Source organism: Copadichromis virginalis, linkage group LG4, assembly GCF_057382275.1.
Source record: "Copadichromis virginalis isolate Kocher_CV1m ecotype Utaka linkage group LG4, C_Virginalis_male_GT1.1, whole genome shotgun sequence".
Lineage (NCBI taxonomy): Eukaryota > Metazoa > Chordata > Actinopteri > Cichliformes > Cichlidae > Copadichromis > Copadichromis virginalis.
Genome location: NC_140621.1, coordinates 16,633,753 through 16,659,777, shown reverse-complemented (window position 1 = coordinate 16,659,777; position 26,025 = coordinate 16,633,753). Strand labels below are relative to the sequence as shown.

The following is a 26,025-nucleotide window of genomic DNA, read 5'->3' as shown; positions in this document are numbered from 1 at the left end:
AGGCGCACCCCTTTGCGGACGTCACCTTGCAGGGCGTTGCACTTCCTGGTTTCCGTTGTGTTGTACTTTCTAGGCTACTGATTGATTGGAGGAATGATACATTTACCCCTGCGGCGACACTTGGTCGGACCGATTCGTTTAGCGTTTACTCTTCTCGGACTCCCGCATACCGTCTGGACCTCCGGAGTAAGGTATGGACGGGAACATTACTTATAAGCCTTTACCTTGAAGCTATCAAGCTAATAAGCGTAGGGAAATATAAAGTCTGACTGAATAGTGCTCACCAGGTAATTTTAGTACTGTACAGTGGCTTGGGTTATATGCACAATCCAATTTATTCACAATGGATATCAAAATAGATGTTAATATGCACGAGATTATAGACATGACCACTGAAGATCAGCTATACAGAATGATCACTGTACAGATTTCAACACGGCAGAAGCAGCTGTGTAACAGCAGCTGTAATCCCGCTGCCCTGTACTGATTAACGGCCTACTCCTTTAATCTATGTGCGTGTGACAGAAGATATTTCTTGTCATCATTGAGGGGCAATGGCATTTTCATAATGTGGAGAGAAAGGAGTGCATGTGGAGTACTTACATTATCTTCTCTCTCCTTTAGGCCTGCTATTTCCTGCCCTTCTTCTTACCCCTTCCCAACCAGTAAAACCATCAGCGCTGACAACACTAGTTACTGCCGCCGGCACTCGACCATGCCATCTTCAGTAGGGCCTCATGTAAAGTCCAGATGCCCACAGTATCCAGGGTCCAATATCAAGCGCTTGTCTGTGCCTGATGACAAGGTGGACTGGACTCAGAAGTGGCCCGAGTATAATCCAGTCAGCTACACGGCCCCTTCAGTTTTAAATAACCCAGCCTGGGCGGATCCTGATATTGGGTGAGCAACAAATAGCACCTTTAATGCTTATCAAGTACATTCTGGTAGCGCCATGCGAGTAATGTAATCTGATCTATGAAGCATTATAGATTTTTTTTCTACACTTGTTTTGTAGCTCCTCTCCAAAGTTTAACACTGTGGATGGTGCTGTGGACAGGACGAGCTTTGAGGGAAGCTATAAAGTGGAAAATGGAAAACCGCTGTAAGTTATACCTCTAAGATGGTTTTTCCGATATTTAATAAAACATCCAGTTTAGTAGAATTTGCCCTGGTAACTGCAGTGTTAGCAAACCTTTCACACTGCAGAGCTGTTTCATTAGCTGTTATTGTTAAAGGCATTGCTTACAAGTCTCAAAACTCCATATAAAAATTTTTACTCCCATAGAAATCCTTGTGGACGCACAGGGTTGGCAGGCAGAGGGTTGCTAGGACGATGGGGACCCAACCATGCAGCAGATCCAATAGTCACCAGGTACCTATTCTTTTGCTTTACACAGTGCAATTATCCACACTCACATACCGCGCATGAATAATTTAAAAGTGGAAATCTCAGTGCACATTAGTGCCAAGTAATTTGATATCCATCTGAAAGCTGACTTCAACTGAAACAGTTTCATATCATAGCTAAAAGTCGATGAATTCAAAGACAACCGGTTGCATTTATGCACATTTCACCATCTGACAGATGGAAGGTAGATGTCAAAGGGGCAAAGATTCACCACTCAGTCTCCCAAAAGCCTGTTCTGCAGTTTGTGTCTATCAAGAGGAAGGACTGTGGGGAGTGGGCCATTCCTGGGGTAAGTGTTTTTTATGTTTCTTCTGTCTATACAGGGGCGTCCCGCCATTCTTGCTTGCCATATGGTGTCTACAAAAATGCTGTAGGGCAGCAAAAACAAGATTTCATTGTCGTGGAAGGGAGGGGTTTGGAGATATGTAAGAAGTTATAGTCCTGTTGTTGTTTTTGCAGGGCATGGTAGATCCAGGCGAGCAGGTTTCTCTCACACTGCAGCGGGAGTTCTCAGAAGAAGCATTGAACTCGCTCTCGAGTTCCCCAGCAGAGAGAGCGGAAATCCATCAGCGCATCACCAATCTCTTCAAATCGTCAGGATTTATGGTTCGTAAAGTGGCTTATGTGTTTGCTGCCATATTTGAATCACCAGGTGGGTCTGTCAGGTCAACTATCAGGCTTTTTCTCTGAGGGCTGACAGCTTGTGATCTTTCTCCTTCAGGTCTATAAGGGCTATGTCGATGATCCCAGAAACACTGACAATTCCTGGATGGAGACGGTTGCTGTCAACTTTCACGATGACTTAGGTATCATTAATTATGAGGAATGCTATTCCTTCTTTTTTCTTTCACCTCTGCTTGTCAGCATTTTTCTAGCGTTTTAAAAAAGTTGATGAATGTATATGAATATAAAACACTGGACCGTAATACTGTATATAAAAGATGAATGTGGCCACTTTTAATGTCACACATTGGTTCGTTAAGTCGTGTTTTGAAGATTCATCCTCAAGATTTTGGCGGTCACTGTCTTGGTTTCCTGACCCTCACACACTGCATATTCAAAAAGTATCAACCTGTCAGTCACAATGTGGCGCAAAGACCTAAAACAACCTAAAACGTCTTTTTGAGTCGCCCCCTGCTGTATATTAGAAAAAAGAAATGGAGGTTTTAAAGCACTTCCAGATTGGATTTAAGACTTGGTAGTTGGTGGCGCCCAGTGTTGGGTGTAATATGTTACTTAAAACTACAATGACATTAGATTTTTCAGTAATACAACAATTAAAGAACGTGTTACTCCATTAAATTCAGTAATTATATTTAATTTTCAATTATTATTACTCACATTATTTGAGGAGTGAAGTTATGGAGATTAGTTTTGTTTTTATTGCACAAAAGGACAAGAGGATGTTGGTAAAGTTGCAAGAATCTGCACATACATCATGCTGATGCTAAGCTAGTGAAAAAGCCAGAGTTATGTTAAAATTGAGTGAATGCTGACCCCAGCCCAGCAGTCAGACAGTCAGACCCTGAACTTCAACAGTGATGATCAGTCAGCACTGTAGCCTCCATTTCTATCTGTACATGTTTGTAAAGTAGGATCGCTGAAGTCTTCTTGAGGTGGTTTCCATCTTCGTTGTGTGTTACCAGCTTTGTGTTCATATGTAAACACAAGAAAAGATCATACCAAACAAATCTCTTTGTTTTTACATCAGGTAACAGCGTGAGCGAGCTGCCACTGGAAGCTGGTGATGACGCCGGACAGGTCCAGTGGGTTGACCTTGACTCATCTTTCCCCCTTTATGCGAACCACTCCCATTTCCTGGAGATTGTTGCCAAAGAGAGGAAAGCGCACTGGTAGCCAAAAACGAATGAATGCTTTAAGAGAGAAGGAAACTTAAAAGCCTTACAGCCCCTTGGTGTGGTGAGAGGGCTCATCAACTGAAGTAGCATGGCATTTTATGTGAGCCTACTTACACTGACTGATGTACAAAACCCTAACACATATTAATTTATATTAAAACTCCCAAAGATGTACTCTGCAGTTTAAAAGAGATAGCCTGCTAAGCATGCTGTTTGATATACTAAAAGAGAACTATTGTACATTTAGATTAAACCCTTTGACTGACTGCTTCCAAGATAGTAAAAATAAGCCTGTAAGAACAAGAGGAAGCACAGATTATGCTAATGTATTCAGTGCTAACAAGTATCACATTAACCAAACACAATGATCTCCCGAACATAACAGTACTACTAAATTAATGGAAGGGGAGAAATCAGAATAAAGAAGTGGAATCTGGCTTTGATCTTTACATGTGAAAAGGATATGATGATGGTGATGCGCAGGAGCAGACATGGTTTCGAGTGGCAACAGACGGTGGATGTAAAACAGCATTTTGCAATCAGCAGGCTGCCTTTCCAAATGTACACATCAAAACGTGTCATCTCACAGGTCGGGATACTTATCAGGGAGGCAGTGATGAATTATGCATGAAAGATCTTGAAATCTGTGTGAGACAAACACTAACACCTCTGTTATTTAAAGGTACTGCAGAATGGAGGGTCCCAAAATGAATCGAATAAATACATAATTAATTATGTCAATAATGGGTTCAAATTGGAAATGCGTTAATTGTTTTTATTACATGTTTTAAATGAAACTCTATTTTGAATGATTATTTTGTAATAAGTTTATTATTTTCAATTTCAAATAATTAATGACAAATGTCAATAATTATTTATTCATCTATTTAGCTCATTCTTTTTGGCACTCATGTCCTCTATTCTCAACAACCAAAAATAATTATTTATAAAATCCCGTTAGGACTGGCAGCTGCTTTGTCTTCAGATTGATTTTCAAGATAAGATAAGATAAGACTTTATTGATCCCACAACGGGGAAATTTTTGCGTTACCTCAGCTCAGGTACAGATATATGAAGGAAATACAAAAATACAATTAAGTACAATCAATGAAAAAAAGTAAGATAATACACTATATACAATGGTAGCATACACAGTATGTGATTATGGATATAGTTGGAAATATGGAAGACATAAACTATATAGCTTGGAAGGTCATGGAAGGTCCATTATGCATGAAGTGGTGACCGTGGATGTTCACAGTGTCCAGTGACTTATGACATCGTGATTGAGGAGTTATAGAGTCTAACTGCTGTTGGGATGAATGATCTGCGAAAGCGCTCCTCCCTTATTTTACAAGGTATTGTCAGGCCTGACCGTGACTAAACTGGTGAGGACATCAGTTGGGCTTATCAAGCATTAACCTTAATCAAATTAGGGCCCCAAGAGTTCCAGGAGGCACCACAAATCCTATAAAACTATTTTATTTGCTCTCCGACCACAATGTCACCCATGTAAGGGCCAATTCTGCTGTTTAAATTTCACTTCAGTAAGCATATGATGCACTATAGCCCTAAAATTATGGGCTGGATGACAGCTTTTTGGCAGTAAAATTCTGCACAAACACTTTAATTATTGGTATCATTAATTGCTCATCTTAAAGCTTTACAGGTTCTGTAAAGTATTTTTTTAATATAAGGTGTAATGTGAAAATTAACAGGGGTTTACTTATGAAACTTGCACTGATTAAAATTATTATTATTTTTCAAATGTTTGTCTGCATAACTTAAAAATGTACATTGTTGTGAAATCGTGAGTTCAATTGTATGGGTTTCCTCATTAAATATGCACCATTATAAAGTAGTTACTGTGTGAGCAACGTCAGCTGGTTTCAGCTCACACAGTCACACCAGAAACAGTTTCCTTATATGTTTTTGTTTGTGCCATTGAGAGCTACACCAATGTTTCATGTGTACTTTGCATTCTATTCATGTGAAAATAAATTCCCACATATATTAAACAAGTTAAATGTGTTTGCCTCACACTGTGTTGCTGTGTGCACTCTATGTTGTATGCGCAGTGATCCCTTTTTCCACCAGCATAGTAGTGCAGGCCCTCACAGCTTCTAGTGGTTAGTACAAACTGATGTTCCAACCATTTTATTAAGCACGTATCCAATTCAGGGGTGGAGCTAGAGCTTAAACCTATAGCCAAATAATGACTCCAATTCTAAAAAACATGGGATGCTGTATAAAATGTAAATAATAACAGAATGCAATGATTTGCAAATCTTATAAACCTGTATTTCATTCACTGTAGAACAGAGAAAACATATCAACGCATCATTTTATTGTTTCATGTAAAATATTGGCTCATTTTGAATTTGATGGCAGCAACATGCCTCTAAAGAAGATAGGGCAACAAAAAGACTGGAAAAGTAAGAGGAACTAAAAAGAAGCAACTGGAGGAACATTTTGCATTTAGGTTGAGTGACAACAGGTTGTGATTGGATATAAAAAGACTGTATTAAGAAAAACATCTTAAAGTTTCACCAATCTATATAAAAACTGCATCTACAAAATTAAGGAGTAATTTAAGAAAAAATGTTCTTCAATGTAAAATTGTGCATTCTTTAATACTGTATCATTGACAGTACATGATATCATCGGAAGATTTTGAAAATCTGGAGAAATCTCTGTGTGCAAGGGACAAGGCCAAAAATCAATATTGGTTGCCTGTGATTTTCAGGCCCTCAGTGCACTAGATTTAAAACAGATATAATTCTTGAATAATTCTTGAATGAAACGGGCTCAGGAACTCGTTCAGAAAGAAATCATCGTCTGTGAACACGGTTCACCAGACTATCCAAAAATTTAGGTTAAAGCTAAAAAGAAGCCATATATGAACATGATCCAGAAATACTGCCTTTTTCTTTGGGCCAATTCTCACTTAAAATGGACTGGGCCAAAGTGGAAAACGTCTTCTGTGTTCGGACTAATTACAGTTTAAAATTCACTTTGAAAACATGGAAACTACATCATTTGGACTAAAAGTAGTAGCTGTACCATCTGGCTTGTAAACAGCACTCAGTTCAAGAGTATATAATTGCTTATGAAACTGACAGCTTTCACACTGGAAAGGTCGCATACAGTTTTTTAGAGTAACATGTACTCCCACTCCCACTCAGATGATATCCTTTTCAGAGAAGACCTTGCATAGTTCAGCAAGACAATGCTTTGATTTAATCCAAGGAACTTCTTGGTGTGAGTCGACAGTGTTTTTAAAAATCCAACCAAAATGTCTGGACCACAAATACACTAACATGTCTGCATTAATTTGCACAGAGCCCCACAAAATAGGGATCAGGTATCCTTAAAAGTCTTTTTCTGCTATTACTAACATGATGCTTACAAATTATTTTTACATTCAAGGTGCAGCATGTGTGAACGTAAATGTCCTTGGCTTTGAAATACTCGTTTACTTATGTTTTTAAAATTGCAGATATAACTTGCTGTGATTTTAAACACAAGGGAATCTAGTTTAATTATTAAAGTTTCCCTAATGAAATGTTGTGTTTATTAAAAAACAGCTCTACATATCCAATATGTCTGTCTAACCAGGAAATGTTTGGCGCTTCCCCTCAGACATATTCCAAACTTCATTACCCATAATCCCGTGCAACAAAAGCCGCCCAAGCTGACGACGTGGCCAAGGCACAGACCGGGGCGATTCAAACGAGGCAGACAGGCTTTGTTTGTAGCTAGCTCATTGAGGTGGAATTCATATGCTTGCTGAAGTTTGTGTGAATCTTTTAATTCATCACTGAGTGTAACGATGTCCGGGAAAATCAAGAGCCGAAGTGCTGCAAACTCAGACTCGATAACCGGCGGTGTGTCCTGCGATGAGCGCATCTTGCGGGATTGTCATGAACTGTACACGGATCCTGACAGCGGTGAGTTGGCTGACGTACAACTCGTGGAACTGACAACATCTCACCTGACGCCTGCACCTTTCACCTGTTTGATATTAAAGTTGATAAAACAAACTCTTTGCTGCACCGCGGGGTAGCTAGCTAACTTTGTACATAACGTTAGCCTTTCCCAAAGCACGGGGAGCTAACCGTTAGCTGAGTTAGCTAGTGAGGATTTTATATTTGCTGACGATGCGACTGTCAACATTAATGCTGGTTAAATCAGTCACCCACTGATGTGACACTCTGTTTGTTATTAATAAGTCAGTTGCATAGTTGTAATGTAACTTCTAATATAGGTTTACAAGGCACACTTCTGGATCTGGATCTATCTCCAGTATTGGCAGCACAGGATTATCCTGTATATTGAGAACGTGTGCAACATTTCAGCACCAGATCTGCCAGTTGACTCATACATCTCGCTGATATATCTCAAAGATAATGACGAGACAAAATGCCAAGTGAAAAAATGGGAATGATGAGAGAAAGAAGACTATCACCTAGCGAAATGGCTTCCTTTGAGTAGTTGAGAACTTTGATATTGTCCTTTACATGCCAAATGTCACTTATCATTTAGATCTGCTCATCCCAACACAGCACCATGATTTTTCTCCTTTCCTACAGAAGCTAATAAACCATCTGTGTCCTACTCTCTGTTATATTCAGGGTTGATCACAGTGGCCGAATCGGTTGGTGTGAAGTTGCTGCCGCCCAGAAAAAAGATCACAGTGCTGCTGATGGGGAACCACTCTGCTGGGAAAAGCTCCTTCATCAACTGGTAAATATATACTATGGATAAATATTTGCACAAGTGCAAATAGGTGGCAGATTATTAACCACTTATCCAACTGACAAAGTAATGGAAATCTGGTGTCTGGGATGAGGAGACTTCTGTGTTAAATCTATGCCGTAGGTACGCGTAACCGCAAAATCCTTCCGCAACCCTACACCTTCAGGACTCATAGATGTTAGCAATTTCCTGGAAGGAGATTGTCCCAACCATTAAAATAGATATTAGGGAATGTGAAAAAATGGAGGAACTTGACGGGCAAATATGTTTAAAACTGAAAATTGGAAGTAGGACTCAGGAGGGACAAAGTCTCAGGTGTTTCTGTTGTGGCATCCACTGCATATAAAACACCGGGACACAACCGCATAACCTAATATAAAGCATTGCAATCATTACCAATTGTAATGACAGCAATGGATTGCAGAAGTTTTAATCAGCTGTTAGAGGGAACCTGGTGTTCATCCTATTTCTTTCCTGATGGGGATGTTGTGCTTCATGATAACCATGTGCCCATGTATCGGTGCACAACTCAGAGTAAACTCAGTGCCAAGGAACAGGCACTGGAGGCCCTCATCAGACTAAAACCTGACCAAGGTGCCTGTTGGCTTTCCTTTAATTTGTTGCCCAGTTGCACAGCAGTCAGACTGAATAAAGCGCATGTGTGTATCCTCTGAAATTACCAGTATTTAAAGAGTTACAATTACTTCTAAATGTTCTCGGATCTTCATTTGACTCACGTCTGAATCTGCGTTGACTAAATTATCCTGTCCATCTTTATCAGTGTCTTTAGCATTCAGTTGCGCCCATCATTCTGGTTTTTATACACTATTCAGATTAGCAATAATCAAGATCTTTCTGTTCTTATTGTTCAGGTACGTGGAAGAGCACATCCAGCGCACTGGAGTAGCAATTGAGACCCAAGGCTTTAGCTTTGTTACAAGTGGACGCAAGAGAGAGTCTCTCACAGTAAGTGCTGCAGTCCATTTTCTGTTTTTGAGACAGGGCTATGGGTGTTTTCAAAAGGCACGTCTCATTCCCACCGTGAGCCATTTCATCTTTAAAATGTCAGCTGTCTGCTCCTCGTAACAGTGATTTATTACTGTGGACTAAAATGAGTTCGTCTTTTGTGGTTTCAATGTTCTTGGAGTACCTGATGTCCTTTTTTGCAAACTATCTGTGACAGATCTACTTCTGCTTTATTTATTTATTTATTTTAGGGAAACGCCACCCTTCATCTGTATCCACACTTCAAACCTCTGCAGGAGTTTAAAGGTGAGAGATTTAATATGCCCAGAGATTTGCTATGGACAGTGTTTTGGCAGTTTGCCGTTTTATTGGAATTCATTTAAAATGATTTGTATGTACCAACAAACAAACAAAAAATGATTAAAGCGCCCAGTTGAATAGGAAGAGAAAACCTTTTAGAGTAGTAGTTCTTATTAATGCTAGGCACTCACTGTAACTGTGTTTCTGAATTCTTCCCCAGGTGTCTCAGAGTACTTGAGCACAGAGATCTGCACGTCTCGACAGAAACGGTTCAGCTTGGTGACGTTTGTTGATTCGCCAGGCTTGGTGGACGGCGATATGAAGTATCCGTTTGACGTGGACGAGGTCATCCTGTGGCTGGGTGGGTTTCTGCTGTTGTCTTGTGGTAGTTTTAAGCAATCTTCTTTTGGTAATGCAGAAGGAGAGCGGTAGCTCTGTGAAACCAAAGATACCTGAAACAAACAAAACTAAAAGCACACTCAATTTGGAGTCATTTAGATGCTTGTGGGCCTCTCCATTATAATGAATGATCAGTCAAGTTTTTATCTCTTCATTAGTACTTTTAATTTACCCTAGTGAGCTTTGTGAGTCAGCTTTGCGTGCTTCGACACATCTTTAAGCAGTTTAAGTTCTTAGTTTGACTAAATAACAGGGAAATAGAAAGAAATTCCACACTTGTTGGGATTACGACCCAGTTTATAATGCGATGAGAATAAATCCACAGGGTTTCCTCAGTAGTAAATAATGCCCCTTTTCACTGTCGCTCTCAGGTGATCTTTGTGACCTAATTCTGGTCTTCTTTGACCCCATGGGTCAGGCTCTGTGCAAGCGCACCCTCAACATTGTGGAGAGCCTGAATGAAAAGCATGGAGACCGGCTGCGGTTTTACCTGAGCAAGGCTGACGAGGCCGGAGGAGAGTCGGACAGACAGGTACGTATACTAGCAGCAGCTTCTGTAGGAGAGTCAACGCTTTGAACAAACAAAGTTACATCATTCTCTTTGTATTAGATAATTCCTTCCCACACTCTGCAGTGCAGTTTCTAAGTATGCTGACCCGGTGTGTTTTGCCAGTCTAGTGAATAAAAAAAACAACAACAAAAAACCCCCAAAACCTGCACTGGGTATGGAAAAATGATTGAGTGATGCTTTTGCTCATTAATCTTGCATTGAAGAACACCCCTCTGATTACTTTCAGGTTATTTTCTGTGTCACAAAGGTGGCTCCCTGTTCTGGAGCCTGGTTTAAAACTGTCTGAAGTGCCACATTTTCTTTCACCAAGGGATTTCTGTGAGTGCGACACAGATTCCCTGCCAAAGGGAACTGTTGTATATACGCAGCCTGTTGAGCCGTATCTTACCAAAGTTTGTTAATATCCATCAATACATTCATCCATCCACAGAAAAGGAAACTGATAAATGTTTTTGTGGTTGATCCTCATATGCTGCAAAGTCTGTTTTACGCTGATGAAATTGTAGCTAATAGAGCACAGATTTCAGACTTGATGAGTATATTTGTCATTTCTAATTTCATTTCGATCTGTCCATAAACTAAAGGGATTTCCTAATTTGCAGTAAGATAATACTTGTTTAAACACGACATTGTGCAGTCACAGTATTCATGAGTAAGTGAATGGTGCATTTCTAACTTTGTTTGCATGACTAAATAACAGAAAAGCACCACATACAGTCGATAATCTCCCTATCAGTAGCAGAAAAATTGCATCTTTGTTCTGTCTCCTCCTGACTCCTGTGTCTTTTGTTACTGCTCTCTCAGAGGGTGATGATGCAGATTGTCCAGGAGCTCTGCAAGCGGCCCGGACTCAACAAGTGTGGGTTTGACATGCCCACCATCTACATTCCTAATCCAAATAAGGTAAAAGTGATTCTTTCATCTCATCTTTCTGCCTTCCTTACTCTTTCTACACACACACAATTCACCAGTTGTTAGACTACTGTTTAGAAGAAAAACAATCCTCCTGTTTGTCTTCCTGCTGTCAGCCAAGCCGCTGCGTCAACCAGATTGAGGAGGTTTGTCGCACCATCGAGAAAACTATCAACCAGACGGTCCAAAACACGCTCAACTCTCTGGAGAGGGACTGTGAGCTCATTGTTGAGGCTATCGCAGACAAGCTCAGTAACGACAGGTAACACAGAGGAGACACTCACTTTGTAATTCACACTGCACTGACCACCTCCTCTGAAAGGCTACTTTCACCTGCTCCCTTATTCACAAGGTATTGCCACAGCAGGAGGTTCCTGACACTGTTTTTCTTGCACACGGTGCTCTTTTGGCCAATAATTTTAACATCAATTTAAGAGTTTGTGCGTTCACGCCTTTTAATAGCCATACATTGACCTTGAATTAAAGTGTAACCATAAAGATTGACGGGAATCCTTCAGTAGGAGTGCTCAGAGGAACGTGTGAGTCATATTTTTGTTTGGAATTGCCTTCGGAGAATAACCTGACCATCTGTTCACGCAGGCAGACCACTGTTGAGAACCGACGCGCACGCTGCAAGAGCTGCTTCCTGACTCTGCTGGGATTCAGCGTCCCTCTGGCTCTGATGGCGTTTCTGCTGCTGGGCGCTCTGTCCCAGGACCTGCTGGAGGCGGCTCTGGGCCGAGAGGGTACAGAGGCGCTCTCCCTCTACCTGGTCAGTGGCCAAGCACGCTCGTCATTCATAGTTGAAACTGTTGCATATGGTCTTCACATAAGGCTGCTCTTGTGTCGTGCAGACGCCCGCGGTGAAAGTATTTGACTCCCTGTCTGTGGAGCAGCGGCTTTATGGCTGCGCTGGGCTGGTGCTTCTGTCCTTCCTCCTGCTCATTATTGCACGCTTCATCTTCAGGTAGGAAGTTTCGCAGTGTCATCACAGCCTTTTAGACTTTTTCATCCATCAGTACCCGAGGCACTTGCATGTCCTCATGTTATTTGTTCACTGCGAACCTCATCACACTTCTCCCTTTGATTCTTTGCAGAACTCAACCCACTCTATCGACCAAACAGAAAAGGCAGCTGCAGGAGAAGCTGGAGTACGTGCAGGAGGTGGTCAAGACCAAAAAGGTAGTGTGTATGTGTGCGGATAGGGATGCACTGATCAGATATCAGTTTGCTGACCGCTCCAACCACACTAAGCCTAAGCAAAGAAATCTGTACGGGTGCCAGAACTGAAAAAAGTTGGATCTTTGCATCCCTGTATGAGTGTGACTGCTTCTGCTGGCATGAAGTGGATTATTTTGGGATTTTAATGGTTGATTCTCTTCCTGTAGAAAAAGCTGTATGAAGACTACCTACGCCAGAGCGTCAGCGATCACGACATGGGCTTGTAGAGACGCATGCATGCAGATATCCCCACTGTCACAAAGGACTAGACGATCACTTTTCCAAGATTCCACACCAGCCGCCGTGCTCTGCAGACCTCTTGGTGGTGAACCATCCAAGTTCTGGTGCTGTGAACTGTAAAGCCACTTTACCCATTTAGATGATGTTATCTCTGTTATATTAAAAAAAGCTGTTAAACCACACACTACCTGCAGATGAAATGAGCTTTTGTTACTGATGACTTCTTTGTAAACATTTTATATACACATATCGGTGCCTCTTCTCTGAAATGATTTCAGGCTTATACCACTTTAAGATATTTAAACATTTCCAAACTATTTATAATATTTCTGTATGAGACCTAAAGCGCTGTTTTGTGTGAGTCACTTTCTATGAGCTACTGTTTCTGAGGACCTTTACCAGAGTTTTTTACAGTGCTTGTGACTCGTTAATGAATCCATTTCCCATCATGAATGTCTGCAGGTTGTGTAGGTTGGCTCATATGTAGAATATCCAGATGTCTGCACGCATCTTGATGCTGCAGTAAGAAGTGTTACCTGTGACCAATCAAACCTTTTGTATTTTCTTTCTACATTGTGAACATGTTTTAAACTTGAATAAATAAAAAAGCAATGTTCAATACATTAATGGATTATACTTTTTTTTACTTTACTTTTCTTCTTAAGCGTAAGGTTTAAGGATTTTATGTAATATTGTGACATGTTAGTGTTTTAAAGCTTTTTTCCTTGTGAACTTGAAGTTTGGACACAGATGATCTCTGTTTACAGTCCCAGTTTCTATTGAATGGAAGTCAGGATATGATGTCGTGTCTCGGTTTTGAATGTTTTGTTTTTGTAAGAACCTGTGAACAACAGTGCCAGTTATAAAACATCATCGCAACAAAACCACATCAGGATTCCAGATAAATACACCATAGACTTGTGTGGTATCAGCATTTTAAGTGGTTTCCAGCTTGTTTTTCTAGTATTTGTTGTTTTTTTTTTTTTTTTTTGTTTTTTAATAAAAGCAAAAACAGGAAACTACCACGGGATATTTCCTGTTCAGTTATGCTTTTGGTACCCAAAGGAAACAGGTGCTAGGAGACCAGAGTGCAAAGTTTTGCTCAGAAAATGTAATTTCCTCTTTTTAAAAGGTTAACTATTGGTTTGACCTGTGAATGCCACTTCGTCAGTGTAAAATAGTTTCTTGCAATCGTATGAATGCCTCATGATCTAACGGTGAATATGTTTCTGTTGCTTCCTGACATAATGTATGTCAATAAGTACATTGTAAGCCTTTCAAAAGAAGTCTAGTGTTACCATTTTGGGTCGTAGTCTTATTCCTTCGGTTGTTCCCTTTAGGCCTGCCTCCTCATCCTACCCCTAGTATCTTCCTCCTCAGTTACGCCAACCCCCTGCATATTGCTTCTTTCCTTCTGTCAAAAATCACCCTGACACATCTCCACCCACTCCACCCTGCCTGCACTTCTTCACTTCTCTCCTGTACTGTCAGCTGCTTTGGATGGTTGACCCCACGTATTAAAAATCATCCACCATCACTACAGTATCTCTGCTCCTCACAGCTTCATCGCTACACCACGTTAAAAAAGTATTTGCTCCCCTTTCTGATTTTTTTCTTCATATTTGTGACATTTAAAGGTTTCAGATCATTAAAATCAGATCAATCAGAAAATAAAACAGCTGAGGAAGAAAATCGTTGATATCTGTCAGTCTGGAAAGACCCAAAGACTTCTGGGAAAATATTCTGTGGACTAACGAGTTGAAAGTTGAACTTTTCTAGAAGGTTTGAGTCCTGATGGATTTGTGTAAAACTGACAGAGTATTTCATCGAAGCTGTGGCGTATTTGGTTATGGAGCAGGACTACAGTGTATTTACCAATACAGGTGTAAACCAAACGTATTCGATTTTTTTTTAATTCGCCTACAAAGATCAGCAATCACCTGTTTATTTTCATTTCACTCATTTGAGTCTTTTCTGTAAGCACACCTGGTTTTTTGGTTTGACTTTGGTTAACTAACATTACCAGTATCCCTCCAGCAGAGGGTATACTTATTTTGTATAAACTCTGATTCATGTTTACAGTCACACTTACTTTGTATTTTTTCCTATTTCTACATAAAATGAATCAGATACTCCCACGGTGGCTTTTGCAGCTAAAAAAATACATTTTTGTGAGATTAAAAGGAGCATTTAATCACCTCCAAATAAAGTTGTCTAAGTCAGTTTGTTAAGACAATAAAGAGATAATAATCTTAATTAATATAATAAGTAATCTGTGTTTGATGATATTCTTGCATATGGACTGAAATGTGGATCAAGCTATGGTTCACTGATCTCCAGGGTCATAAGCCCGGGCATATCAGGATGTACAGTAAAATCTCCAGGGAGGAAGCAGCAGTAATAAAACTCAAACCTGAGCACCACGACATCTTGATATTAATGCGCATTTAAAAAAACCATCCGAACTAACAGACTAAACACTGGAGGCAAACAGGGACAGGCATCTATGCACAGGAAGGAGGTTGACGTGTTTTCCGCAGGCTTAGACCGGGGAAAGTTGTTTCCTGAAGTTGACGCTGTGCTTATCATTTCCACACTCAAGTCCTGCTGCTTGCACAAAAATGATCAAGACGAATTTACCACTGTTTTGATTAGCTTTTCTTCCCCCCTCCCCTGACATCCCTTCCTCTTCTGATGATGGAGCTGCCAGACGAGAAGATGAGCTCCAAGAATGAAGACACAGGTAATTAAAAAACAAACAAAACTTTAATTTGCTTCACAGCTAGCTACTATCACCACATTCACCATCAGGGTAAGCTACGAGGCGACACTGGCCGCTTTTCCGCTTTAAACGTAGTTAAGTATTCATTTTAACTTGTTGCTTGTCTTCAGCCGGAACCTGCTGTTGTTGAAGGGGCGCTGGGGAACGTAGCCGGGAGACGGCCTGTTAGCATTACTGCCCATAGAAATGAACGGACGATGCTAACCGCTGGCTAGCTCTGTATTAACGTTTACTTTTCTCCTCGAAAAAAGAGGGAAAGTGGGTTTTAATGTTGTTTAGTTGCCACTTCAATCATACACATTGGTGTTATTGCAGCATTAGGGCTAAAACCACTAGGTAATTTATGACAAATGGTAAATATAACAATGATTATAGCACTGAAAATGTAACTGAAAGTAAAAGAAGCCTTCATTAGCTGGCATTTTGTTAAAGTAGTCGTATTATCCAGTGCACACAATGTCACTGAAATATTATTACTTGCATTAAAGCATGAGTTTACCTTTCAGGTGATTTAATAAATAGAAGGAGGCAGCAGTGCACAGGCTGTTTTGCATTACAAAGTCACATAGATGTGGTGATGAACAGCGTGCGTGCCCTTGGAAAGGGCGTCGTGCGGAATGAAGTTCACATGAATGTACACCCATCTCCTGGTGTCCTTGAATGCAGCATTTGAGTAAGTTTACAAATCACCTTGTAGGTGTAGGGTAAGTAGTAAAGGTCAGTGCAACAAGTGCTTGCTGTAAATTTCTCTAGCAGCACAGGTGTCCTACAAATAACTGTAACCTGTATGAGATTGTCTAAAAGTAGCAAAGTATAAAGTTTCACTCGTCCCTTTTCCAATGGTGCTGTAAGTTACTGCAAATTTCGGTATCGATCCCAATACCAAGTAAGTACAGGGCCAGGAGTGATACTTTTAATTTATAAAGGAAGCTAATGTAGAGGGGAGGAATGTGTTGAGGTATATTTTTTTCATCCTCCCTCCTTTCAAATAAAAAATATACTGTAAACTGAAGCTGTCTTAGAGATTGTAGAGAAATGCTGCTCATTTTTTTTTAAAGTTATTAAATAAATACTTTTTAGGTTTGAGTTCCTGTGTGTGAAAGTGAGCAAGTTGTAGAAAGCAATTTAATACAAATAAAAGAATAAATGGTTAGACTGAAAGCTAAACTAATCAGTGATGTGGTCCAAGCCAGCCCCTTGGTCAAATCAGATGTTTTGTTGTTGATTTTATGTAAAAAGCCTGCAGCAAGACACTTTAAACATGTGTCTTCCTTCAGATGTTAATGCAAATATTTCATGAACTTAAATATACTGGTGTTTAGTACTGGAGTTTAGGTCTTTTACTGAGTACAACCACTTTGATTTCACAGATTTTACAGGTTACAGAAGGAGCCAAGTCCTGTAATTTTCAGACAATTTCAAGTTCTGAGATATTTTTAGGCTCAAACTATAGATTTCCAATAATGTGTAAGTCAGATATCTCTGCTGACTAGTTACTGTGGCCAGTTGGTTTTCACTTTCAGTTCCCTGATGGACTGAATGATTCGAATTCCAAATCTGTGCAGTGTTTCCTGTGTACTTCCACCCTATGCTGAACAGTTGTCAAAATACCCTTTTCATAAAATGCTTCTGCTTTTTTTTTTTTGTTTGTTTCTTCAGACATTTGACCAAAGAGATAAGGTTTAACCCAATAGGTCCGGAGCAGCTGTGTCCAAATTACTCCAGCTTATGGAGATTTTTTGCATACTTCGGACATTGGCTTTTGTGACCGCGTCATAGATAAGGCTTCCTTTCCTCTTCCAGACCATGTTTTTCAGCTCTGTGTAGCAGCAGTACAACATAACCCACCCCTGTGTCAGCGAAACTTTCCTGGAAGTCATTATAGTCCCGTCGAAGCTTTTCCTAATTAATAATAGTTGTCTGCATGAGATCGATCATCATTTACAGTTTTTTAAAATTTACAACAGCCAAAAAAATGTCCATAAAATAACTAAGTGAAAACAAAGAATAGAACTTATTAGGGCTGTTGGCATTAACGCGTTAACGGTGACAGCGCTAGAGCTTATCGATCAAATGATTGATTTTTGTGTGCTCGAGCTTTAGCTTATTACACCTGCGTTCATATAGCATTTTCTAAATGCCCATGCTTTTAGGACTAGATTCCAGAAAAACCAGAGAAACAAAAATAATTGAATAAATTCATAATTAAATTATGAAATTAAAAGATAAACAGCAGACCAAACAAATAGTGCATGAGCACACTCAGTTTTTGATTTGTTTACAACCTGATTTGTTTACAACAAGCAATCCTATTTGAGCTTTTGACCTAAATCAACTGAGCATGAATCAAGACATTATGAAACATGTAGTTTAAATGAATAGTCCATCAGCCGTTTCCTAACAAGGTTATTGTAGTTAATAAAGCTGAACAGAATACTCAAACTAGGAGGGGGAAAGCATTTTAGTCACTATAGATACGGAAATGTGGTCACATTTGTCTACACAAGCAAACTTGAAGGGTTAGGTACAGGGATGTTTATATTGTATGACTGTTTGTTTTGTGTGTGTATCCTCATGCACCTAGTAGCCCATGTTTGTTGAGTGTTAACACAAAGGTTAGAGCACACTTTATCAGTTCCTAATGACGCTACTTGACTTATTTTAATCTGTGGTGACTCAGCTGAAGGTTAATGAGCTCATGATTATCTGATATTATGTTAAAAAGCTGGTGTCTAAACTTTTGCACATCCTGTAAATTCTGCTTATTTTTCAGGATAATAAAAAAATGACTGAGTTAAGTTTATTATTTGCTAGCTGAAAGAGAAATATTCATTTCATTTCATTATTTTTTTTTTTAACCTCAGGTTTTGATTCAGAAAAATCAAAATTTCTAACTTATCTCAAATCTTTGCGTAAAGGTGTATCTCCAAATTTGAGATTTGAGCCCTGACATCCAACTGCTAAAACAGATTTTCTTCTGTTCAGAAAAGCGAAAGTATATAACTGTAATTTGACATGTTGATAAAAAATAATTGTTTTTAAATTTTTGTGAAACGGTAAGCTTGAAATTATGATTGATAACAACAATAATTATACTTTCAGTTAAAAGCTCAAACATATAATCCATTTCATTGGACTAACCGTTACAGAAACATAAACTGTTTTAGGGCAGCTGTTGCACAGACCTTTCATTGGCTGGTGATCTAATAAATTTGTTTAGCTCTAACTTAATAAAGGAAAAGCACAAAAATGTGATGTCCTGTCATTTTCAGAGACGAGCCTGCAGGCCCAGCTAGCAGACTGCAGAGCACAGGTCGAACACTGGCAGGGTGTGGCGACGATCTGTGAGCTGAGCAAACAGGAGGAACTGGCAGAGCTGCAAAAACAATGCGATCAAGAGATCCAGTCACTGCAGGAGGCTCTCAGAGGTCAGTGATTGTTGTGCGTTGGCCTGGCCTGGATTTCTTTGTGTGCACGGTGCAAAATATTGCATAAGCACAAAAGCCCAGTTTTTCCTTCGTCTTTTTTTAATCAAATCTCCAAAAAACTAAAACTGGACATCGTGGGTTTCCCATATAAATTTTTGAACAAGTTTAAATGTAGTTTCTGGCACTAATATTTATTCAGTAATTTGCTCCAAGGTAGAGCCAATAGCTTTAAGAAATATTGGACAAAAGTAGCGCAAATGGATGTATTTTTATGAATTTCTTTTTTTGAGTGTGATGAAAAACAGATTTTGTAATCGTGTTAATGTCCCAATAGATGAAAGCTGAACTCGCAGATTATCATTATGTGTTGTCACTTGTGTTTTCAGAGACAGCAGCTCAGTACGAGGCCAGGATAGCTGTTCTGCAGTCTCAACCTGTAGAGTGGAAGAGATCCAGTGGACCCCACATGGTCAGTGTGTGCCCGTGTTGCTTTTCCTCCAGGTGTCTTGGGCTCCCTTCATGTGATTTTTATACTTGTTAGATCAGTGGAAGGAAGGGAAGGGTGGATGCCGAACACGCGTCAGTCGTCAACAGTCTGACTGAGGACGAATCGGCGCCATCGACGCACAGCCATCCACCAGAGCTGGAGGCGGTGCCGGAGGGAGAAGGTGCTGCACTTACAACAGAAGGATATTTTTCACTAAGGAACTGTGACTCAGCCTCGTTGTCCTCTTTCTCCTTGGACACGCCGTCGCTGCCCAGAAAACACCACGCTCAGGACGACACTGACTCGCTGGTCTCCACGGGTACTTTGGTGCCTGAAGCCATTTACCTGCCACCAGCTGGCCACCGTCTGGTCACACACAGTGACTGGGACGCGCTCAATGCTCAGGTTTGGATTTAACCGTTTTTTAAATTATTCTGCATATTTGTTGCGCTACTTCTTCAAAAAGCCCCCTAAAATGCTGTGTAACAGCTCCAATGTGAGCAGATTTAATGTCTAAGTAGCTTCCAGTCAGCACCTGTGGTCTAATGACTTTGCATTGTGGCTTTTTCGGTCAGTTGTCAGAGCTGCGAGGGGAAGTGAGTCGCCTGCAGGCAGAGAAGGAGGAGCTGGAGAGAGAACTGGATACCCAGAGCAACCACACGCACAAACAGGTACAGGAACACGCTCTGACTGTGTGTGTCTGTATGTATGTACATATCTATATGCAGTGTTGGGACTAACGCGTTATTAAGTAACGCGTTACAGTAACTACGTTATTATTGTGGTAACGAGCACGGTAACTAGTTATTATGCCAAGACCGGGAACGCGTTACTCGTTACTGGGATTTAGATAGGGTCGTTACTCGTTACTTCGTGTGGTGGCTATCGCGGAGCTTCCACAGATTCAGTAACATTAGCAAGTGGTGGAGGCAGCAGGTGGATGAAGGAAAAGGGACGCAGAAGGAAAAGAGACCCGAGGCGGCCGCCGGTCCAAGTGTGAACTGAACTTCAGGTAAGAAGTTATGACCTGCAGTCTATCTGGGTCAGAAATGAGCCAAGTTTAGGTGGAGTTTATTTTCGTTATGCTGACTTTTTCCATACTGCGTGCTAGCTAGCATGACGGAGTTTCTATACAGCTGGGTGGTGCTATGAAGTTAATGATGTTGAACTTTATTTTGTTCATAAGTTATTAGAGTTGCCAACCGTCCCGTCTGGTATTCAGAGAAAATATTACGCGTTTCTTATTGAGGTGAAAAGGAACAGTTTGTCCCCTAATTCAGCTACAATGAAAAAGGCACAAAGCTGGAGTTATTCTGTGTTTACGCTGCACAGCTGCCTCTTCTTCTTTCATTCTCTCCCCCTCCCTCTCCCGTTTCTACTTCAGTCATGAAACTGATCAGTGATCAGCTGATCGGCTCTCTTGTTTATTTATCGCTCACTTTGCGCCGAAAGAGGAAACCAGCGGATGTCGCGCTAAACAACAGCAGCACATTTAAGCTTGATCAGCTGTTGTTAGAATTTATTTAATATTAATTTCTAGTATCAGCTGATGTTTGCTGGAGCCACAGCTGCAAAAAAGCTGCTGGTCATGATATTGTTTGGTTATCTGGTGAGAGGGAAACATGAAGATGAAACCAGGAGATGTCCTTACTGGATCATCAGAGCTGAACAGGTGATGGAGAAACAGGTTTACCTTTTAGGTGACATGAATGAGTTGAAGGGAAGTTATGAACTGTTTCTGAGAGACAAATAACACCAGGATCCTTTTTTAGGTAGCTGACAGCTGGTAACTGTGCAGGGGCGGGTCTAGCAAAGTGTTGCCAGGGGGACATGTAGGGCATTAACAGGGAGAGGTGGGCACAAGGAAATACTTTTCTTTCTTATTCTCATTTAAAATGTCTAGCTTTTAAAAAATAATTATCTGAATCTTACAACAAACGATTGATAGATTGATGCATATATACCATCAAAACAGTGTACATCACTGTCACAACAGCGTTTGTTTTCATTCAAAGGCTTTATGATTTTTCCTATAATGGTGGGCCGGTCTTTAGTCAAAATGCCCGGGACGATTTTCTGTCCCAGTCCAGCCCTGTATGCAGCTCATCTGCAGTCTGGTGTTGCCTACATCTTCCTATTCAGAAGGCAGAATTTCCGAGTTCTGAGTACAATCGAAAGCACCACGACTGCAGTTTTTGTGTTGGATGTAAAAGACGCACATGACACTGTGACGTAGGCTAGAATCATGGCAGCAGTCAATGACGGTCCAGGCGTGGGATTTCTCTCGTGGAAATATGCACATTATCTTTTCCTTTCTATTGGTAGGTGGCACAGTGCACTTGTGGCAAGTAAGCAAGCTAGAAGACTGGCAAAGTTATGGAAGCAACACATTAACAAGAGAATTCTGAGTCAAACCAAAGTTACTTTCCCTAGTAACTAGTTACTTTGAAAGTAACGAGTAACTTGAAGTAACTGAGTTACTTTTGAGAGAAGTAACTAGTAATGTAACTAAGTTACTATTTTAAAGTAACTTACCCAACACTGTCTATATGTGCATTAACGAGTGTATGTATATGTGTGATCTTAGGTATCAACGCTCCAGTCTCAGGTCCAGGCTTCAGAGTCTCTCCTCCAGGATTTGCAGAAATCTTTCAGCCAGTCACAGAATGCAGTCCAGAGCCGGCTGGTGAGTAACATGAAACACTCAAACAACATATAGTGAGCTGTAGATTTGCTGTTAGGTTGGTTTGGTCAACTTTTAACAGACCCAGGCGAGTTTTTTCCCTTTGTTTACAGTATTACACACTCAGCTACATATTTACTAAACAGAAATTAACTGGCAGCGTTCATTTCCATAAACAACTCAAGTGTACGATGACTCAATCATCCATCACACTCTAGACTCCAGTGCTTGTTTGTACCATTATCCATGAAGCGATGTGAATGTTATTAGGATGGCAGGTTCCAACTTACATTTGTTTGTTTGCTTTGCTTTTGGTCCAGGCGGAGTTGTCCCTTTCTCAGAGGAAGATGTGCAATGAGCTTTCCAGACTGAAAGGAGAAGAGGTTGAGGAGGATGTACCAGACACTGGCTCATCCTTCTCAGCAGCACTACATGTACAGTCTTTGAGTTTTTATTGCTTAGTTTGCTGCAGCAAGCAACACTTGAAACTCGATGATGTTTTTATTTTTAAACGTGAAATTCAGCACAGACAGTGAAATATTTTTAGGACGTTTATGGCATTTTACACACTCTCGAGAAGCTTGTCTGTCTGTTTGGAGTTCCTCTTTGTGAAGTAGTGGCTTTCCTTATTTAGAGTAGTTGTGGCAGATCAGTGGAAATATTTCAGACCTCTCACTTTCACTTCCGGCATTTTAAGATTGTAGAGAGAAGTTTAATTTTCTGGCAGAATAATAACTGTGTTTTTTAATGTGTATAATTAGCAGAGGTGGTGGTCAGGTTGTATGTGTGCTAGCCCGTATGCATTAAGACGTTTAATGTTTGCTTTTTGATGGCGTCAGTGTGACTTCATTTTTTAAAACTCTAACCTGCAGGGGGCGCACTGTGAAGAGCGCCTTCGCATTGAGATAGTCAACCTGAGGGAGCAGCTGGACACACGGACAGAGGAGAGCGGTCTGTGGATTATTTTATTACCTGTTGAATCTGCTGTGTTGCCTTTCTTGTACTTAAAGTTTTTTTTCCATTCTCCATCTGCTTCCTTCTACTTGAAACTGATGTCATCAGAAGTTTTAGAGGGTGAGTGACCAGCTTATAGCTTTAGATTAGTAGGTATTTGTATTTGTATTTTATTATACGTATTTTTTTTAATGTGCAGTGCAGTTTTCCAGTCTGAAGACCGAGACAGAGAAGATCCACGCTCAGAGGGAGCAGTTGCAGGCTGAGCTGCTGGCGTGCCGCACTGAACTGGAAGCCCTCCGGGTGGCGCTCTCTCATGTGCAAAGCACCAACAAGATCCTCAGCAGTGAGAAAGTAATTGCAGCCTGCTTTTAGATCTATAAGCTTTGTTGTTCTTTTGGTGGTTTGTTTTCATTTTCAGCATTCACCATTAGGAGCTTCCTTTTTTTTTTTTTAAGTTGAGAAATATTAAAGTCAAACAAACAGGGATTTCATGTAACTGTTATTTCTGTGTTTGTCAGGCAACTCTGAACCAGCAGTGTCTGGAACTGCGGAGCCAGGTGATCAGCCTGCGCTCTCAGGTCGACACCAGCCAGGCTGTGCAGCGAGACTTCGTTGAGCTCTCCCAGTCACTGCAGGTAAGAAACAACCATCAGTGGTCAGCTTAATCTGCCAGGATCAGTTGGGGAGGGAGACGGGACAAAAAAACCACACTGTGGCGGAGAACCAGAGATGAATAATGACTAATGATTACATGCAGAGATGTGTATAAACGGAGCGTGAAAAAGGTGAGTGAAGAAGAAACACTGTGCACAGTGCATCATGGGAAGCCCCCAGCAGCCTAGAAATTTTGCAGCAAAACTAAAAGAATGCTGAGAGTCACCTGATCCAGCCCTAACTGTATGTAGAGATGATTTAAAATCAATTCTGGATTTAACAGTGAGCCAATGAAGAGAAGCCAGTTTGGGCGAAGGACTCCCTTTCTAGTTCCTTTCAGTACTTTTGCTGCAGTGTTTTGGATCAGTCATAGCCTTTTCAGGATGTTTTTAAAGGACATCCTGATAATAATGAATTACAGTAGTCCAGCCTTGAAGTAATAAATGCATAAACTAGTTTTTCAGCGTCACTCTGGGACAAGATGTTTCTAGTTTTAGAGATATTGTACAGATGCACGAAAGCAGTGTTACATATTTGTTTAATAAGCGCACTGAAGGACATCCTGGTCAAAAAGTGCTTCGTCACAGTGTAACCGGAGGCTGATGAATTATCTGGTTAGACACCATGTTTCTGTGGTGATCTGTCTTATCTAAGAATAACAGGAAAACTGTTTACATCAGGATGCTGCACATCATCGACTTGCTGATTTTTATCTGCCTACTTATCTCCCCTTTAAGGTGAAGCTGGAGTTAATTCGGCAGGCAGAGAGTCTGGAGCAAGTCAAGGAAATCCTGGAAGAGGGACATGGTGAAGATAACTCCCCACCTGTGGATACCCCTTGAAATGCATTGGAACCAAAGAGATGAAACATCCCAAGAGTGACCAAGAAAGCTAACCATGGCTACATGAAACACAGAAGATCTGATGGAGTGACTGCTGGAACGATGCTGCTAGCACTCATGCTGCGACACTGGAAATACTCCTAAACGGAAACATTAGGTCTCGGGGAGGTTGGATTGGTGTCAATGAAGGAAAGTGGTGCTTAATGACCAAAGCAAAGTCTTCTCACACTCGCTCATGGTTTTTCTTTTTTTCCTTATGCCTAGTAACACATTTATTCCTGTACAAAGACATTTGTAAATATTCTGTGTTTGTATATCTGACACGACTCCAGTAAAACACTCAGGGGTCCAACACTATCAGTAATTAATATGCAACTTATCAATATTTTTGCATCTCTGTGAATAAGGACCTCTCTTGGCAGTGGATCGGGTGCAATAATGAACTGACGCCACTAAATCTGCAGCATTTAGATGTGACTTTTAATACTTATAAGGATGAATTTGCTCAGCGTTAACATTCCTGTTTTCACTAAAACCATATTAGCTTTTAGACTCAACATTCTGGGTTTTATGATTAGGAGAGTGTCAGTAAAGAAATATTAACGTGTAACTTTGACCATTTTATTTGGTGCGACTGCACATTAGAAACTGATGGCAGGTTGTCACATCTTTTACATTTAAGTTTATAATTAAATCATGTGGTTGAGTTTCTTAACCCTTGGCTTCAGAGCAAGTTTACTGGAAACTGAATGATGCATATCAGCTTGTTACACAGTGTAACTGCACACAATGCAGTAGGTTAGGATTTAAAATGTGATTTAATGTATTTGGAAGTTGTTGCTGCTCTTGAAATTGAAGCTAAACCTTCATCTCTACAGGAAAATCCCAGATACTCCAACAAAGATCAGATAATACTGTGACTTGTTTTATTGTATTAATGACAGCACAGCCAGAGTCACAGCCCAGTCTCTATCCTACACTTACACTTAATCAGATAACTATGTAAACCATCTGTGTATTTTAAAACTGTGGAGTATTACCTGACAATGATTACACTTCCTTGAACTGGATATTTGGTTACTCGAACATCCTGGCTGTGCCGGAAGCCCTTTGCTCCTAAATGTTAAGTCAGCAGGTTTCCCAGATTGATGCCACCCTGTTGTCTTTTAAACACTGACCACATTATTATTTCTGTTGTGCTTTATAACAACCAAAAATAAATGTCGCCACTGGGAAGCGAGGCATGTCCTAAAGCTACCAGAGTGCTTGGCTGTCTGTACCTTTTACATCGCGGGCCACATACAGCCCACTTAGATCTTACTGCAAGTGTGCCGGACCAGTGTGAAGACTTTTAACTACACATTTATTCCCTGAGATATCTTAAGATTCTTTTCAATTCTATTTTATTTATATAGCACTGAGTCACGACAACGTATTAAGTAAAGTGCAATTTTAAGAAATGCTGCTGTAGTCAAACAGATCTCTGAGCTTAGATTTTTAGAAATAAAAGTACAAAATTACAAGAAAACATTGATAGCTCATTGCTCAGACTGTCCTG

General features: G+C 40.5%; 3 protein-coding genes across 4 annotated transcripts; all 3 read left to right on the top strand.

The window, feature by feature from the left end:
• The first annotated feature begins 14 nt into the window (after positions 1–14).
• On the top strand, positions 15–5,298 carry nudt9 (nudix (nucleoside diphosphate linked moiety X)-type motif 9). The gene is made up of 8 exons (XM_085453841.1): positions 15–191; positions 625–900; positions 1,016–1,102; positions 1,286–1,372; positions 1,586–1,697; positions 1,868–2,014; positions 2,130–2,214; positions 3,120–5,298. The coding sequence occupies exons 1-8, from the start codon at positions 94–96 to the stop codon at positions 3,263–3,265; spliced, it is 1,038 nt and encodes a 345-aa protein (XP_085309967.1). The 5' UTR covers positions 15–93; the 3' UTR covers positions 3,266–5,298.
• Positions 5,299–6,950: 1,652 nt separating this feature from the next.
• LOC146711123 (uncharacterized) lies at positions 6,951–13,257 on the top strand. The gene is made up of 12 exons (XM_085453836.1): positions 6,951–7,217; positions 7,902–8,013; positions 8,898–8,991; positions 9,243–9,297; positions 9,512–9,652; positions 10,062–10,222; positions 11,066–11,164; positions 11,290–11,435; positions 11,774–11,945; positions 12,028–12,140; positions 12,271–12,355; positions 12,562–13,257. Exons 1-12 carry the CDS (start codon positions 7,100–7,102, stop codon positions 12,619–12,621), a joined length of 1,356 nt encoding a protein of 451 aa, XP_085309962.1. The 5' UTR covers positions 6,951–7,099; the 3' UTR covers positions 12,622–13,257.
• Positions 13,258–15,105: 1,848 nt separating this feature from the next.
• Positions 15,106–24,857, top strand: rabep2 (rabaptin, RAB GTPase binding effector protein 2). Of its 2 annotated transcripts, XM_085453834.1 has the most exons (12): positions 15,107–15,377; positions 18,689–18,844; positions 19,231–19,313; positions 19,386–19,736; positions 19,907–20,002; positions 21,919–22,017; positions 22,335–22,448; positions 22,887–22,965; positions 23,077–23,088; positions 23,168–23,322; positions 23,490–23,606; positions 24,363–24,857. In XM_085453834.1, the coding sequence occupies exons 1-12, from the start codon at positions 15,329–15,331 to the stop codon at positions 24,465–24,467; spliced, it is 1,416 nt and encodes a 471-aa protein (XP_085309960.1). In that variant the 5' UTR covers positions 15,107–15,328; the 3' UTR covers positions 24,468–24,857. The 2 variants fall into 2 exon arrangements, with proteins under 2 accessions (XP_085309959.1, XP_085309960.1); XM_085453833.1 differs by having other exon boundaries at positions 15,106–15,377; positions 22,887–23,088.
• Positions 24,858–26,025: the final 1,168 nt, after the last annotated feature.